The sequence below is a fragment of the Strongylocentrotus purpuratus genome, unplaced genomic scaffold, assembly GCF_000002235.5.
Source record: "Strongylocentrotus purpuratus isolate Spur 01 unplaced genomic scaffold, Spur_5.0 spur5_scaffold_11, whole genome shotgun sequence".
Taxonomy (NCBI): domain Eukaryota; kingdom Metazoa; phylum Echinodermata; class Echinoidea; order Camarodonta; family Strongylocentrotidae; genus Strongylocentrotus; species Strongylocentrotus purpuratus.
In genome coordinates, this window is record NW_022145596.1 from 19,119,614 (window position 1) to 19,138,771 (window position 19,158).

General features: G+C 36.8%; 1 protein-coding gene across 4 annotated transcripts in view; it reads left to right on the top strand.

Annotated features, from left to right (window-relative positions):
• LOC100889572 (rho GTPase-activating protein 7) overlaps positions 1-19,158 on the top strand; it is a 90,863-nt gene that overhangs the window by 24,756 nt on the left and 46,949 nt on the right. For 3 of the 4 annotated variants that reach the window (XM_003723338.3, XM_030980861.1, XM_030980860.1), the window contains exons 3-4: positions 2,654-2,735; positions 9,609-9,669. In XM_003723338.3, coding sequence (XP_003723386.1) covers positions 2,654-2,735; positions 9,609-9,669 — 143 coding nt within the window. Of the gene's footprint in view, positions 1-2,653; positions 2,736-8,645; positions 9,281-9,608; positions 9,670-19,158 lie in introns of those variants that run through there. The other variant, XM_030980862.1, reaches the window with a different exon arrangement.

A 19,158-nucleotide genomic window follows, 5' to 3' on the forward strand; every position in this document is an offset into this window, starting at 1 on the left:
AGTTTGGCAAATAGAATATATTGTTATGAAAAATGCACATATCTCTTTCTCCATGTCACTGTGCTAGCTATCCCCCGTATCAATGAAATTCGTTATAAAGGTATTTCACGGGTGATTTGTTTGGAAATATGCGTTTTATGTCAGATTTATTCCTTTTTAAATGGCAATGGAGGGGGGTTCCTATAGTAGGTTGATCATTAGCATTATGGAATGATTTATTGTGAGCCTGGAGTGCCTGGGAGGTACTATTAATACATGGCTAGTGATTTCATTTTGGTATACATGTAGCCGCGACAGTTCATTACCTTATGAATGTGCAATGTACTTGTATCACCCCTGGACATAATTGCTGCAATCTTGTCCAAAACATGTTTGACAATGTGAAAAGAAGATCTTACATGAGATATCATTATCATACTATTTTAGAGAAAAACTCTGGTATTAATACGAAACACAATTCTGCTTTGATCCTTGTAGATTATAGTCTAGTGTAATTATTTGTGCTGTGAAAGCCCACCCCCCCCCCCCTCCCCGACCCTCCCCGACCCTCCCCCCCCCCCAAAAAAAAAAAAAAAAAAAAATCTCAAGGTTTTCAAATTTCTAATGGAGCATTAATTTAAGAGCAAAAATGTTTCACTGCATGTGTATTTTTAACTTGAGACAGGCCTTCATATACTTTTTGCTCGACCCCCTCCCCAAACCAACAAAAACTTGCATGTACATATTTAATGTAGCTGCTATAATTTTAATGAATATATAATCTTGTTTAAAAAGTACTTAATCGTTATGTAGTGCAGACAGGTTTACACTTTATAAACTACTTAAACTACTTCAATGAATAGACAAGTTCAACTGTTACCTAATCATCTTTATTAGATTTTTTGTAATCATATCATATTCCTAATTAACATTACATTTCAGAGATAAGCCATTTATACAATACATACAGCAGTTATGATATTTGACAACATAGTCAATATGAATGTGATCTGTAGAGGGCAGCAAACAGCATTATTGTATATCATGAACATACTGATAGTCTATTCAATGCAACATACAAGTTTGGACAAGTGGTAATTCGATTTGAATTTCAGTCACCATAGAAGAGAACTTTAAAGGACAGAAATAAAGCAAATGAAATGCAGTCTTTGATTCATCTGACCTAATATTCTTGAGAAAGTTGAGATGATGGTTTTCTTTCTCCTCTTTCACAGTATATTTACGATTTAAAAGATAAACTGTTTCCTCTTTCACTGTATATTTATGATTTAAAAGATAAACTGTTTCCTCTCTTTACTGATTGAAAAGCACTCTATCAAGTACATCAAATGTAAAACAGATCAGATACAGATTTCTTTTAAAGCAGGTGCGCAAACAAATGAAAACAAATGAAAACAAATTAGTATAAAATGTACCGGTATTCAAAATTGTGCCTTTTCCCTATTTATAATCTCCTCCAAGTTGTCCCTTTTTTCCTGCTTCTTCATAAATGTAGATAAGATTGTCTAGCTCTGTCATCATAACTGACTCATAGAATCTGATTTATTGGTCTAAGTTTCAGTTATTACCATAAAAATAGATTCCCTATCTATATCCTTGAACCCCCCCCCCCCCCCAACTGACAGAAATATTTAAAGGTGTGCCACAAATAGATCTTACCCCTTGCTAAGAACAAATTATGGTATGTTTCAGTTATTCTTTTGATCATGATCATAGGGGATAGAGAACAAGTTTATTTGACCCCCTGCTCGCATTTGTTCATAATTCTGGTCGCACAGGTACTATTGCAATAAAAGAACTCAGGTATGCAGTCACAAATACTAGAGAGCAAGAGGTCAAAGATGAACTTATAAATTGATCAATGAATTTTTTTCTCCTTTAAGTGGCCACATTCTGATCCAGTCGTTTAAATTTTAGTTAAAGCTGTTGAAAAGAAACCGGGATGATGCTATACCTCTGAAATGTTTGTCTTATTCCCCCCCCCCCCTTAAAATTCTAATAATAATCTTATTATGTTGTGTGAATGACCGGTGTTGGAAGCTTTTCCAGGTTTCTTGAGAATTTCGTAACTTTGAATGTGAATACAAATAGTTTATCACAAACTGTTCTCCACTATCAAAGCTTTATCAAGTCCTATGGGGTGCTGATAGATCATTTTTGAAGGGGGAGGGGGTGATTAACCAGGAAAATGAAGGTCATCAATTTAGGGGATTTGCAATCAAGAGTAGAACATTCAAAATTTGAAGACAGGATTTTTTTTTGTTAATGGGGGAGGGGGGATGAGAAAGGTGTCCTATCACCAGGAATAATACCCCATACGGCATAAAACATTAGCACACCCCCACCCCCCCCCCTCCCTCTGCCTCTCTTTGATAGCAGGATGGCAATGAAACAGAATTGTTCTATAGCTTCTTTGTGGTCTGTTATTTGAGGTAAACATAGTGTTACCAGTATGCTGTTTGGGGGCCTTCATGTGACAGTTTTTTTTCCAATATCATTTGTGGGATTTCTTTAAGAGCCCTGTTGCATTGTGCATTCACCTCTCTCCTCCTTGTATCATTTTATTTAGAGGTTATCATACTTTCCTTAATCCATATTACTTGTAATTAATTCCCTCATTCAATTATTTATTGATGTCTTTTGTTTTGTACAGAAGGACGGTACCCAATAGACTTGGAGCTAGTGCAGAAAGACCATGATTTTTTGGACCAGGATTTGCTAGATTCAGTAACGAGGTGAGTTAGCTTGAAATCCATTGTCGATATTAGCATATATGACAGATAATCTCGTACTTGAAAGATATCCCTTTCCCTTTGAAATTTTGATAGTTGATTATTGTTTCACCTGACAACTAAGAAAGCATGTATATGGTTAAGTAAGCAACCGGGGGACCGATGGCTTTAAGTCCTCTTTGACGGCCTTGGTAATGAGGATTCCAGTTTTCCAGTGTTTCCAAAACTTATGGTAAATGAAATATGATTATTTTTGTTGCATGAAACTTTTCGCTTATCTCAACCACTTGTGAAAAAATCATGAAAATCTCTGGTTTTTATGGTATGTGAGTCATTGTGTTAATACGGTGTGGTTATAAACAGTTGTTCTTTTATAGCAGTGTTTGTGTGGTTGTAAAGTGTGGTAATAGTATCTACAGTTGAGAGCTAATTAGCATAAATGACAGCAACAGAACACCAACATCCACAAGTTAACAGACTTCCAAGTATCACCCAACAATAACAAAGCTAACCTTTATACTAGCATGTCTATCTGCAGTTTGTCCCAATAACCTTTCACCATAAAGGAAACCTATGTGAATGAAGTAGCAATGTGCCAGTTGTATCACTCGGGGAAACTCAGCCCTTGTCAATTTCAAGGGAAAGAGGTCCTCCTCATAAGATAAGCCCTCCATTTGACACCCTGGTGTCTGTAAACATTGCACCCCTCCAATGCACTTGATCACCTATGCTGACCCTCTTTCCCTATTCCTCTCTTCACTCTTCCCCTCTTCCCCCTTCAGACTACCAAAATTCATTGTATAGTTTACGAAAACCGTATCAATTTTGAAATATACCGTAAGTTTTTTTTTTTTTTTTTGTGGTGTGAATGTCATATAATGAAACGTCATTCATGTATAGCAAAACAGATGTTTGGGCAGTGTTTTGACTTCGGAATGCAGACCCAATTAATTAATCGGGGTTCACTCGTAGTGTGAATGCATAAGCATACACCAAATGTATGAAAACGGAATATCATGAGTGTACTTTGATGATTGACCTCCTTTTAGCTAAGCTGACAATTAACATTTGACAACTGACCTCTTTAAAACAAATTTCATTGTAAGGATAATATTTCATATCTCGTGTCCACACCCATTTGACATTGTGATGATTCTCTATACGCAGTTTCTTTGTACGAGTTTTGTATGAATTTCCTACCGTGTGAACAGGCTGTCTCTCTTCACCCCATGACTTTTGAAGATTCTCACCTGGATTAAGCTTAATCCTTGAGGGGGATAAAAGGAAACCCTAAAGTAATTAGAACGAACCAGGTGAGGAGGGTGTGACGTACGTCTTTGATGACCCCCTTGTTCACCTCAATGTCAGCGCTAGCATCAGGAAGAGTGAATCGGGTCTATATAAAGAAACCAATTATGGAAGTTCTGCAAAATCTTTGGATTAGGTTCATTGACAGAAATGAGGTAGATCGTTTCATCGGATCCTTCTGAGATTGAATCAGATTGAATTTTTATAATGGTGTCATTTCAATTCAACAGGTGAAATCCACAAACATTTTCATGACCATTTTTTGAAATGTGAAACACAGCAAAAAGGAATTTCTCTTCAGACATTTAAAAAAATAACTTGATTACAAATCACTTTGCGTGAAAGATCTCATGTTGTCCTGTCAGGCATTTAGGATAGATTCATTGACAAATATTGAATGAACACGATCGCAAAGACTTTCAAGAAATCAAATCGAGGGCAATTTCTGTATCCTGCTGTCCATGTATATCCCTCAGAAATCATATTCAGATTATATAATATCTTGGCCCTGTTTCACCAAATTTGTTATTGATAACAAGTTACAATAACTGTTACAAGCTACAGAAATAGTGGCATTTGATTGGCTGAGAGCAGATTTGTCATTGAAATTTATCATTTTTTGTTGATAACAAGTTTGATGAAACAGGGTCCTGGTCATTCAGTAGGTGATGGACAAGGCTAGTGAAATTGCCGAAAAAGTTTGAGTATATATATAGTCTAAGCATGAAGCGACTGATATTAGGAGGTCAATGCATGTTTGGGGGAATGACCACTGACCAGTGATGCATTGGACATAATCACCTCATTATCTCAAGCCACTTTAACCGATCAAAAGAAAGAACCATGAGCCTTTAGTTTACACTGTACAGGTGTATTCTTGCTCCACAAAACATTCACAAAAGAGCATCGTCATCACCATTATTCTTCAGAGTCCCTCAATTCTCCAGTGTTTTTGTTATCCTCTATTGACTCTTAAATGGGTGCCAATAGCATTTCCATTGAGATAGTAAGCCAGGAGGACAACGGGTGATTATATAGATCCTTTCATGAAAAGAATGGAGCAAAAAGGAAATCAATAGAACAAAGTAAGGATTGGGTGATTTGTCCCTATTGTACGGGGCCTATTTTAAGAAACGAGAGATAAACATAACCCCATGACCACACTTAGATTTTAATAATTAATTAGTTTTCAATCTATTTTCTGTGTATTTTGTGGTAGGATGCTATCTAACTTATATAGAAATGAACAACGAGCAGGTACCATTCGAATTGCATTTCAATTCCAATTCAATTCAATTTTATTTTGTCCAATAATGACATGGAAATTGTGGGATTTTACATTCAAAATCGGTGAAAAATATGACATCGACACAATGCAAAAATATACATGGTAAAAAGGCCTTAATATTGTCAGCTTAACGTGAGTACACAGTACCCCGGTCCCTGCACACCCCTATAGGATGTACTTTTTAGCTGAAAATAAAAGTGCATTGATACAGCAATATATAGAAATTCATCATATTGATAAAATCAATTGTTACTTTTTGAACAGAAGTGGTTCTTATCTGGTTCCTGTATGTTTTGGTAAGGTACCGGTAGTCATTTCCCGTATTTGTCATTTAAATGGTGTCATCCAAGGCCAAACTATCTTGTTTTCTTTTGAAAATCTAGATGCTAACATAGATCATGAGTAAGATCATGGCACTTTTGTTGTTTAGCCTATGATACAATAACTGTAACCATGGTTACAGTGAACGGATGTTTGTCCTCTTTTAAGAGGTCTGCACATTAGACTACCAGCATCAGATGAACAGACTCCCACTCGTTGTTTGTTGTTTTTGTTTTATTTTTATTTTGTTGAACTCTCAAATGAAGTACTTGCGTGGGATGCAGTGCCACTGCCACCACAGTGCTGTTTTATTATCAGCAATTTATGAGAACTGGAAAAGTATCCATCGAATGCCTTCTCCTCGAGTCGAGATAGGGCCGAAGCATCGCCCACCAGATATTGACAAGAATTCATGTCCACGGCGGGGGCAGCAACATCGTAAAATTATCAGAAAATAATGAGGGCTGAATGCAGTAAAAGGTGCAATTAAAATAGAAATGACATTTAGTCAAATGTCAAATGTGAAAATGTGAAAATGTTCAAGGATCTTGATCAGTTAATTTGCCCACATAAGAGACAAGAGTCATTCTGATTACGGTAGGTTTGGAGGTACTACAGTCACTAATTTGTGAGGTACAGTGGTCTCACCGGAAAACAAACTAATTTCCTTTTCTTTTGTCTTTCTAAACTAGATTTCCCTCAATCATTTTTATGTTATTCAGCTACCTGTATACATATACCTATGATGAAGAGAAAATTGTACTGAGACCATACTGAAAATTGTAAGATGAGAAAAAACGACCACATATCTACTTCCTCACATCTACTTCGTACATCTACTTCGTGAGGAAGAAAAAGAACTTTTCCCTCAATTAACCTTGTACACAAAGACCCATTAACCAACCTTTCCAGCGAACAAGTCCATTTGACTGCCAAAAATAAAGATTAGTTCTTCTTTTCTAAGAATAGCATGCAATATGACATCACTCAGTAGGTCTTTCCTCTTCATCCAAAAACAAACCTCAAATCCCTGAATGCTGAATCATCAAACTCATCAATTCCAGTCATTTTGTCCAAAAACCATGAATGGAAACCATGGAGGACCCCACGTAGAGTATAAATTACTGCCCACTCGACCACAAAAGCCAACAGACTTCCAAAGTTTGGAACCCTCAAGTTTCGGCATTTTATTAGGTTTTTAATAGCTTTTGTTAGCAGTTATCTTGAAATTTTCTGGCTGGAAAGAGATTTCAGCCTTTGTTACAAACAGGTGGCTTTGTTATAAGCCTGATTGTTCACTTGTTCTCTGCTTATTCATCTGATGTTTTGTAAATGTGTATGTTTGTTTGTTTGCTTGTTTATCTTTGCTACTTGGTTGATTGAGCAAATTGGTAATGGCTAAGGACCTTTAAAGATAACTTGACAAAAGGTTGTAAGGAGAAAAGGGGATGATGAGTAGATTAATAATGAATCACACTTAAACTTAAGGTTTGCCTTTAAAATAGGCTTTTACTGAAACAGGCCATCCTTTAAAAATGCTTGAAGGTGAATGGCCTCTTTCAAGAAAAAAAGAAAAGAAAAAAGAAATCTCATTGCTGGCAGCACAAGCAAATGCCAATCATCGGAGTGGTCAGTAGTGTGAATACTATAAGTAATAGATCCATCATTCCTACTTTATTATGAACTGCTATTTGAAAGTACCATTGACAAATTTGAATGAAAAAGAAAACATAAAGAAGTCATACATGAGTAACTGCAAGTAGGTACATTTAATCTCTTTTTTCTAGGTTGATGATGATGTATTGTAAATAGCTGTAAAATTTGATTGTTACAGAATGATAGAAAATGAGAACAAATCGTCCTTATTTTCACGAAGTGACGGTAGTGAGGAAAATCGTGACGCAAAGTGAATGCAATTTTTTTCACTACCGTTACTTTGTGAAAACAGCGACGAAATAATTATTTAATGATTCATTTTGAATATTTGAATACCGGTAGTCATAAATTGAATATGCAGGAATCATTTGTTTGTATTTGTTGTTATATTTAAAATTTAATTCTAATTTCTGGCATTTTTTTAAAATGTCTTTTTGCTTTAAACTGTACTAGATAATACTGAATGATTAAATCCCTCTTTCAAATTGCATGTACTGGATTAATGAACCCCCTATCAGTGACCACAATGGACTAGTCCACTCTCTGGGGTTTTGTGTGTGCAAATGCAGAGAAATACATATTGTGTGTCCAAGAGATTTGTGTGTGTGTTTTTCAGACTAGTCTGTGTGTCTTGAGAGGGGTGACCCCTTCCCAAGCCCTTCAATCCATTCAAGTGCCCACAACAAACTTTTAGTAGTCTACCTCGGCCGTAGTACCAGCCTCTATTAGAAAGTGTGACAGTATTATTTTTCACATACTTATAATTATGGTCCAGTGGTCCAGACACAAGTGAAAGTTCCTTTCAGATGAAAACATTTCATATCATGCAAAGTAGCATGTACCTACTAAAACTCAATTCTATCATTTTTAATACTTTGAAATGTTTTATTTCATCTTAAATCACTAAATATGTTCTTTTATATTTTTGAACATTGAAGTACATACAAATTTACAAGGCCAGAAATGTTTCATGTAGCTTTTGTAAGAAGCTTCTACAAATTTTGCACAAGTGGTCTAGAGTCGCAAAGGTATCAGGTTTTGTAGTATGTCAATGTAGGCCTAAAATGTAGGGTTTGTGAGTGCTGAGTCTCCCTGTGGATATATTCAAAGGGCTTCGGACCAGCTTATTAGGGTTCTAATCCCAGCAGAGGCACAAATGGCCACCCCTTTACCCCCCCCCCCCCCCCCCCCCCCCCCCCCCCCCGGTAAAAACAAATCCTGGAATAAATGAAGTGCCATCCTTTCAATTGTATGTCACAACCCGTCTATGGCCAGAGTACTATAAGGGCTTGTAAACATGCAGTTGAGCATGTTCATATGGCAATGTATAATACGACAAAAAGGTACCAATATGCCCGATGGTTAGGAAATGATAAGAATAGGCCAGAAGAGTCTTGACGTCTGAGACTATTATGTAAGCACTCCACTGCACTGTGTAAATCAAGCCAACGGAGCGTGTATGTGTATACCCATGGAAGCCAAACACTGTGCTGCGAGCACCACAACCCTACACAACTCATTCACTGTTCAGGTTTGACGGAGTTCAGCGCTCGCCCACCACTCTCTCGCATTCTCAAAGTCTATGCTCCACGGAGGACAAGCAGTGCTCAGTCAGACGCCAGACAAGGCACAAGTAGCAATCATCTCACTGTTTCTCTTGCTATCCTCCTTACTTCATGCGGTAGTACTATTAGGAGAACTAAGTTACCCAGCGGTGGCCAATTGACACCTTGAACAGTGTGGCAGTTTAGACCTCAATCCTCGGTGAAAGAACAATGTGCAAGGAAACTCACACACGGATCAATCGGAATATAATATATATGTTTTATTTCTGTGAAGACATCAACCTGGGATTCGTGAAAGATTTTTTTAGCTGTTCCTAAGTTGGGATATTATATTTCGTGTTCCATCTTATCTGTGTGCCTTTGGATTATTGCTGATGATGATGCATTTGTTTTTATTTCATGAGAACAAGGTGACTAATTGATTTGCAGCTTTTAATCTTTTTCAATCATGAATAAATTGTACCTATTAAATCAAACCATTGTTTCATTGTTTGACTTATTCAATACCTTTCTAAATGCTGAATTGTATATGTTCTATCCAATTTTCGACACAGAGGCAGATGATGGATCATTTATAATTCTGATTGTTCAATTGAAATTTTATTTATCTAATATGAATTTCAGTGTTCATTTCCCTTTGTCATTTAAACTATTGTGTGCATATTTTTAAAAAAATGTTTGGCCATTTCACTCATACTTGTTATTTCTCTTTTTTATTTTGTTTTCAACTATTTGTAGGAGACTAAAGATCCTGAATAAATGTGCCAGCATGAAAATAGAAGCGCCAATACACAGATCTGTAAGTATATATTTTCAATTATTATGTAGACGTGGCAAGCCCTAAAATTTAATTTTATACAACAAAATCATGAAGTGTATAAAATCTGCCTATTGTGTTCTGCACCATCATAAACCAGTCACTGAAAGAAATCCTTAAATGTTGAACACTGTGAAGTGCAATTTAGAAAATGACATTTTCTGTTGAACCTTGCAAACTGGAATTTCAGAATCCTTAAATGTTGAACATTGTGAAATGCAATTTAGAAAATTGCATTTTCTGTTGAACCTTGAAAGCGGTAATTTCAGAAAATGACCTTTTCTGCTAAAAAATGTAATTTATAGAATGACATATGCTCTTCATTGATTTCTGACGTGTGCACGTATTCTCATCGATTATGATATTGTCTAATTGTGTGATATTCCAGGCTTTTTTCCAGCCAATATATTGTTCAGTGAATGCATCACTTTTTCACGTGTGGAAGTTGTGTCATGATACTAACAGCTGCAAACACAGATTCCAAACTTCTGACTGTAAATTATGATATAAAAATTCATGACCTTGCGCCTGTAAAGCTTCTGGCTTGCTGTCTGCCATTGACATTTTTTTGAGATATGAAAACAAAAACTGCATACTAGCAGAGATTCATGTATTTATTTTGGATATTTCCCCAGCTCACTTTGCTGTCATTTTAAAAAAAACCTGAGGCAGCTAAATATTTGTATGGTTGCATCAGCATATAGGAATGCATTTAAATGCACTTTCTGGTATGAATACTTTCTATCAAAGTATCCGGCTGTGTTTGCTATTTGCTTAAACCTATACTGTGCTGTGATTATAATCCTGTCGCTACTACACTCCCAAAACTCGCCTTTTATATAGAATGATGGATATGCATGATTAAGACAAACAATACTCTTTGGCATCCTGCGGTCCTGGCGTTTTGACTGGACAGGAAGAGGACCTTAAAGGGAACGGGGGTCAGAATTGTTTTTCTTTAATAATCCTAGCGGCCAGAAGTCAGGTGACCCCCCACCTGCCCGGAGTCAATGAAAACGAGGTTTTGTCTCGGTTTTCATTCTCGCCGGTGCGTGAAAAATCATCCCAAAGGTCCAATTTGCAGCTCTTTTGTAACACCTCTCTTGCGGTATTCCTACAATTTTATTTGAACTATTTTCAGAATTACAATCATGCCGATCAAAATCAGAGGAAGAAGAAAACAATTTTTGTTGTCTTCCCGCTGTTGTGGCATACCGTTCGTTTTGAATTCCCCATGGTCATACAGGCAGTCAGGCAATGGGTTGCTGTACTTTGAGCCGACTCTAGTGTTATGGTTGTATTTCTGTAATTACTTAGTTTTCTATCCAGGAACGTGGATTATGTTTGTATTATCTAGCTTGATAACGGATGAATCGGGCCTACTTGAATTTCAATATTAGTGCAGGCCTGCGTCTTCGGACTTGTAGTTCTTGCTTCATGGAACAATATGATTGTATTGATATTTGGCTTCCTTTTCAATAGGCTGGCTCTTCTCCAAAACTTTGTTATAAAAAGATTATAACATTTGTCAGTTATCTTATCTAGAAAATTAGCTGTGGGAAACGAGTAGTCCATGGACTCTCTCTTGTCAATACATGTTTAGCTTTTTTTCAAAGAACTCTCGTTCAAAGATTTTGAGCAGCTATTTATCATACTTTGGAATTTCTCTGGTCTCTTTTTATCGCTCAACAACCGTGAAAGTTTATACTGGGAAGTGAGTTAAGCAGGAGGTAAAGAAAACCCAAAGGTATTTTTAAAGCATCCTATTTTATCGGCTCGTTCAGCTGCTAGTTATCGTAAAGGGCATCGTTGAACTTAAAGGTAAATGTTTATGAATGTTCAACTGCCCCAATGTTCCAACTTTGAATGAAAATAAAGGCAAAGTAAATGCCCACTCCCTCCCTGTATAAGATTCCAATGTTTGTGCCGGCCTTTCTGAAGACATTGTATGATTTCCATATTCATTATCATGGTCACTATAGTTTGAAAACAGCGGCAAGAATATAAATGAAGCCATATAATAGTACTTTCAAAGAAATGTTTATCAATATCTATTCTTACTCTTCAGAGTAGTAGTGCATTGCATTTATTTTTTGCTTTAAAAAAAAGAAAAGGAAATCAAGGAAATAAAATGACTTCTGAGTAAAATCTTCTAAGTTCTACGAGAGTAATACCCTGTTTACTTCTCGGATAAAAGTGCAATGAGTCGAATGCCAAGGGGTCACCCGGTATACAACTTTAAATGCTCAAATGGAATAAGGGTTTCTCTTTCTCTCTCTTTCTCTCTGTCTCTCTGTCTCTCTCTCTCTCTCTGACTGAGTATTTGCTTGTAACAGAACTCTGTATTTGAAGTCGTGACAACGGTCACAGCCTGATTCAATAAACTTTTCTCTCTCTCTTTCTTTCTTGAACTTTGACAAGAGTGAATGCAATCTAGATATCTAGTGGTTGTAAAACATGGGATGTCTCGTGGGGGTGAGTGGGTAAGGCGGGTTAATTAGGTCTATCCCTTGTCGTCTTCCAGGTATTACAGATCAGCGACATTGGTTAAATGTTTAGTATGTTGATTGGAGGCACACATTCAAAGCGGAGTAATCAACATACAACATTGGAATGTGTTTGTCTTCTCAGAACACGGTCATAGAGAGTCTTTTCAGGTAGCTGTTACAATGACCCCTCATGCAAATCCAATCAAATCCAATCAAATGCAAGGATTTCAGTAGCTTACATGTACATGAAGTATTGTATATTGTTAATGAAACAGGGCCCCAAGACTTCAAAAAGGTTTAAAGGCTGGCTTTACTAGTTCGGCCAGAAGGGATTAGACCACACAGCGAGGTCACTGACAGGTGGCTATCTCATTAACTCAGCTCTCAATTAACATAAGAAAAAGAGGATCATGGGGGACCAACAGGCACCGATTGGGGAAGTTTTCTATATAGAGGGAGCAAGTAGCGACAAGTAGTACAGTGTGGCTCTAAGATAATATGAGAGTTTGTGCATGATGTAAACTTTAATGCTCCATGGTAATCAACTCAGCAAGTGTACTTTTTGCTGGGGCCAGTGGAGAGCAATGAAGAGCTCATATTTCGGTAGAAAAGTTTGTGACCCTACCCCATGCCAGGCTGCGTCTCTTCAGAACCATAAGGGTTTCCCCCACCTCGCATGAACCTGGGTAGCTTCATCAGACACGGCCTACGTGCAAGCTTTTCTGTTTGGAAAGTAGAGAAGAAGATGAGAAGTCTCAAAGTCACTTTATCAAATAATTATTATATCCATCCCCTGCATTCTCACACCAGCCAAGAAAATACAAATTTGATCTGTGCACTTTTCTTCACTGTCTTCACAAATCAGTAAGGTTTTTCAAAATTGTAAATCTCTAACCAAATGATTTAAGATATTATGTCAAATGTAAATCATCACCTACAAACCTTTGGCCCTAGATCAGTGAAGATTGATATTCTCGAAAGAAAGTACCCAGTAAGCCAATTTCTTCATCAAGAAAGGTACTGTACATTGCAGGTTTTGATTACCTGGTATTATACATATAGCACTAAAAAGTAAAAACTTATTCACTTCAATTCATCTCTGAGTTGGAGACATTTTGTTTGTTTTAGTTAAGAAAAGTTGTTGAAACAGTCAAAGTATATGAACATTGGACATTTTGTTTGATGCAGAAAGGGGATGGTCAAATGCTAAATTGCAGAAATTGCTACTTGTGTTCAACTGCCATGTATTGTTTGCAATGAGAAAAGTTTTCTATATTTTCCCCGTCTCGGTTGATCAAAGGGGGCTCCGGTCGAAGCGGCCTACTTCAGTCCCTCCGCGGCTTGGGCCATATGGTTGGGTCACCAGGGGGTATAGGGTTATAGGAACCATGGGGTTGTGGGTAGAGGGGTAAGCCGCTAATAAGCCATGTCTGTGTTGAGATCAGCAATGGAGATTGCAGTGCAGTTTGGTATGGGCATGGACCTACTACCATGGTATGGGTTGTAGGGTTTGTTGGTACCCCCCCCCCCCCCCCCCCCCCCCCTCCTAATAAATCATGCAGTCATCAGTTCATTATCTAGGATTTTTTTTAAACTTTTGGCTGTGATAGATTTTCCACAATTAATCAAATTTTTATATTTTTAAACGATTGCCTTGGGATTACAAATATATTTTAGTCTATACCCATAACATTTTGTTTTTCTGTGTAATCTGTAAACAAAAACAAAAACAAAAACAAATATTGATTGGTGTTTGCTCTTTACGTTTTACAACCATTTTTAAGTCTATCATGCAATTCTGTTGCTTTCTAAAGAGCAATGTCCTATCAAAGGCCTGACCAGTATTCTTTTTTGTAAAATGTACAGGTAATATTCTTAGTTTAAAATACTTCTGATGATTAAGTCATGTAATCTTTTAGTTCACCTGAAGTTACTCTCGAAAAGTCTTCATGTTCAAATACTGGTACATGGAAGTACCTGAGGTGACTGACCTTAATCACTTTGATATTCAAATAGAAATTGACACATGTGTTAAAAACTGGGCTGTTGTTTAAGCCCTGCAGCTTAAATACTTGTAAAGCTGTAGAAGAACACTGAATCGGTTTAGATCGCTCCAATCATGTTAAACAGGGTTTGATTAACCCATCCTGTCTCTTCCGCGTCTATCATTGTTCCTACATCATCCACTCCGCTGCTATCCTAACCTTGCTTTTGAATCGTATTCCATGGGCATTATACCTTCCTTGAAGAAGACGAATGATCAATCAACGCGAAACGGCATCTGATCCTTGTCCAAGAAGCGGGATACCCTCGAGCTGTGTCGCTGATAAGGATCTAGGCCAAACTTTACCAAGACTAAGATAACTTAACGACAAGTTCATCATTGAAATACAAGCGTAATCGCAAGAATTACAAGAAATGATTGATTGGATATCGTTAAATGGAAAACGCTGCAAAGCCAACTAATATCCAGGTCAAAATTTTGAGGGTTTTACTCAAATTGTGCCAAGGTTCTTCATCTATTCTTCGTTTCTTTATTGATTTTTAAGAAGACAATGGCAAAGTGCTTAGAGTAAAATGTTAGTGTCTATGTTCCCTGCTTGCAAACTAAAGAGCTCACACAAGATTATTTATTGTCCTTTTCCCCCTCTTTTAAAAGAAGTGAGCTGCATTAATTTTGACTTCTGTGTATTGTGCTTTAAATTGAATTTTTTATGATTGGTAATCCATGCTATATATCTTTTTACCAATTTCTTAAGAAAGATGAAAAGAATCTCATGAATACAGGATTAACCCTAGATAGTACATAGTTCATATCGATCAGAAGGAACAAAGGAATACACTTGAAACCATCCTTTTAAAAAAGTACTGTTCAAATTGAAAATGGGCTTGCCACTGTTGCCAGAGAAAATTGAAATGCTCCAATTTGATGATTCTGAAGCGTTTTGAGATGTCAAAGGTTTCGAGATGATCATTCATCAAAATTAACTTCTTAAGCTGTCACAATTATGGAATCGAGATAGCTCTGTAGTGCTGCCCTTAATGTCTGTGATTGGAGGTCTGACGATGCTCTCAGGAGCCTTTGAATTAATCATTAATAGGGAAAAGTGGAGAACCCTCAAATGTTTAAGGTAATGTAAACGCATTACAACTTGTACCATATCACTTTAAACTTCAGTGAAGTATGAACCATACATTATTTTTGTTTTGAAAGACTTCATTCATTGGGATATGCTGGTGATGTTTTCTGTTAATATTTGATAAATTTTGCTACTGATTATCTCTATGCACCTAAACAGGAAACTAGCAGTCCTATATAGGTCTTAAGAGAGTAATTTTTTTCAAAATGAAGGACACATACCGGTAATTGATAAGAATTTGTCATTATGCCTCAAAGAATGATCATTAAGTTTGCAGTACTCAAGAATATACAACACTCTTAGAATTAAGAATCGTGTATGAAAAATGCTCTTGTCAAAAAATATTTTTCCTCTATTTATTTCTTCATCGTGCTTCCGGAAGAATTTCAGAAGTTCTTAATTTGATGTCACTAGGCAGAGTAATATTTCATTTATTTTTGGTTCAAACATAAAGGGCATTTAGACTTGAATATTAAATAACAACACGAGGCGAAAGCAACTAGCTCCTTCAGTTCCGCAGGTTGAAAAACAAAAACAGGGGGAAAGCATGTGCCGTTTTTACTCATTTATGAGAGAGCAGCTATTCTGATGTTTCTCTGAGGTAGATGTTACCATGGCAACGGAGGGTGATTTATTTTGAGATGGCATCTTCACCCTCTCTAATTGCTGTTTTCAAGGCTCGAATCTCAATGGAGATGTATTTTAAGATATTGTCGCTATTTGGAGATTCACTTTGTTATCGAGTAATGCTGATTAAGTCATCATTAGCACTGAATGGAGTGGGCTTGGTAGTAAATTTTGTTTACCAATTATGTCTTCTTTCTTACTTTGACTTGACGTATTCTTAGGAAGTGATGTTTGTGGCATGTTATTATGATCACTCGTTAGAACTCATTGATTGTTAAACAGGAACCATTTTGACATTTCAGTTTTAATAGCGGAACATGCTTGAAGTTCCAGAAAATTACTTTAAATGCACATAGTACAAGTGTATGGAATCAACATTCAACTCCCTCACACATTCATTGCTTCCACAATCCACATCTATTTCTGTCTTGGATGGACTATCCATTTGGTGTGAGTCCTATGACGTAAGGAATTGGAAGAAATCTGGACTGCATAACTTGTTTAATAGTGGGAATGAGCACCCACAAGAGCTGTATGATGCGATTACCGGACTTGCACTTGGAACAGAACTCCCATTGTTTGCGTAGGACGTCTATCTCTAGAACAGGCCATCGTTAGGCCGACATTAGTTGGTCTACCGTCTAGTGCCTATCATCTGACATTGAAACATCCAAGAAATATTTTGCGGGGCTCTTTCATCATCAACTAAGGCCATGTCCGTCAGTTTCAATCTTGTTTTCCAGTCTTCACTCAGCAAATTCTAGTGCTCTAGCTAGGTTTCACACCCTTTGTGTTTTACTCATCAAATCTAAAGTCTGACCTGAGCAGTTGAGTGATGAAGTCTAAGCATAAGTATACATCTGGAAAGTCAATCGTTAGAACCTTAATTTGTTCGTCTGGTAGCTTTCAAGCTTGATGAACTTGGTAATCGATCAGCAAGGTTTGGGAATTCGATCAGAAGGCTTCATCCCATCTACCTAAACATTTTCATGTTAAGATCCCTGAAAGCCTTCTATCCCCCCACCAACGACCTCGTTACAGTTTACATAGGATTTGTAAGACCACTCCTCGAATATGCCTGCCCTGCCTGGAACGGAGCATTGACTATCGCCCAGTCCAACAAGATCGAAAATGTTCAAAAACGGGCATTAAGAATTATATTAGGTAGATATTACATATCCTATTCAAATGCCCTATCAATGACCAAGCTTCAAACTCTCCATGCTCGCCGAGAAGAGCTATGTCTCAAGTTTGCCCTGAAAGCACTGAAATCCGACCAATCAGACTGGTTTAAACTGAACGCCAGCACCAGAAACACACGGAAATCACGTATCTGTATAGAACCTAAGTCCAAAACAGAACGTTACAGGAAAAGCCCAGTCCCATATCTCACCAGGTTACTCAACAACGCATAAATTCCCCTGATTCCTGCCCGATTCCACACCTCTTATTCAAATCGTATGCCTTTTGTTGCTTTTAATACTGCTCAACTTTATACCCATCAACTCATAAAGATTAGTGCATGTAATCCACATTGTAATTAATGGATACACTTGAGTTTTTAACTGTCAAACTGATTAATTAGAGAATATATTTTTTATAGTTACGCACGTTCCCATGTACATTCTATGTCTTTACATATTTAAAGTTTTTACGCATATATTATGTTATTGTCTTAGTAATGCATGATTGGTAAATTGTACTGTTTTTCTCTGAAAGGGAAACTTTGTATTTTACTTTGTAATTTCTTTCTAATCGCCTTTTCCTTGTCGTCTTACTTTCATCATCATTCCGCTTCTCCATGTCTTCACAGTTCCAACTGTTCCATTCTTCTCATTCCACTCGCTCCCTATCTCCCTCTCCCTCTCCCATCTTCCGCATGTCTTCCTGTTTTTCTTTCTAACTTAACTCTCTCTCTCTACATCGTTCTCTCCCTAACCTTTTCTCTCCCTTTCGGTAATTGTTTAATCATGTTTCTATGATAAGTCCTTATATATTGTGTAGCTTTATAGACATTCAATGTGCATTACGGTTCGAAGTTAAACAAATCTTCAGTACTTACTTGTTATAACTCCATTAATCAGCCTCAATTTATATTTAAAATATGAATATTCCTCACTTTACAATGATTACAGAAAAAAAGTAACGCCGAATCTATTTTATTTGTTTCGTCAATTTGTTTGTAAGTAGGGAATATGTAATAAGTTATGATCTAACCGACTGTGTATTATGTGTACTTGTCCATATTATCTAAGTTTGTTGAAATGATTTTTAATACATGTAAAACTTGCAATGTAATTTAGCTTTCGAGCTACCATTTTGAAGTTGTCTAATAAAAAACCATTCTACTACTCTACTACTACTACTAAACAAAATACTTCAAATTTTCTTTGTTTGGGAAATCTTCTATTTTGAACCACTTCAAACTCAGAATGATAATTAATGAAAGGAACCTTGTCGATTTACTGCTACTAAACACTGAACAGTAATATCCATTTGAAAGTATAAGCTCAAGTTTAGCGGTGGTTGTTTACCTGACTGCTAAGAAAGCATATTAAATGCTTGTTTAGTAAGCAACCAGAGGACCAATGGCATTAGGTATGAATCAAATCTTTAAAAATGCTTGTACCAATGGCTTTTGGATTGGAGAAAGTCCTTGTACTCTTTCATTACTTCAGCATTAGAGGATATTTGTGAAAATAAATCATTTATTTAGCTTTCCTATTTTAACTAGATATTTATTGCTCCAGAATGAAAAATTTAATCTACAGAATTTAATCATCTTCCAAACCAAACTGCTCGTTATTGTATTGCTTTTATTATATTAAAGGGAGCTCCACACGAGTCATTCAATCAATTCATTGGCTTCGTCCCTTTTATAATAGACGAATTTCCATCCCTCAAATTACATTAGGCAACCTTACCAGTGGATGTACAGATGGTGGGCCGTTACCGGAGGATTGCCTTGCCGTCTCTGCATGCTCGTAAATTGTAATTTAGAGAGAAAATTAGATTTACCCCAAAGGGTTGCTTTTTTCTTCGGCATGCAGTCCTGTTGCTGCGCTTTGTGGTCTATTAAAAACAATGGAGGAGATATCGGAAGGAAAAGAACTAAATGACGCTCCTGGGGCATGTTTAGCTGATATATTTAGTCTGGTTTCTCCGTAGAGGACGTGTAATGAAATTGTCTCTTGCGGGTTATTTCGGAATGATGC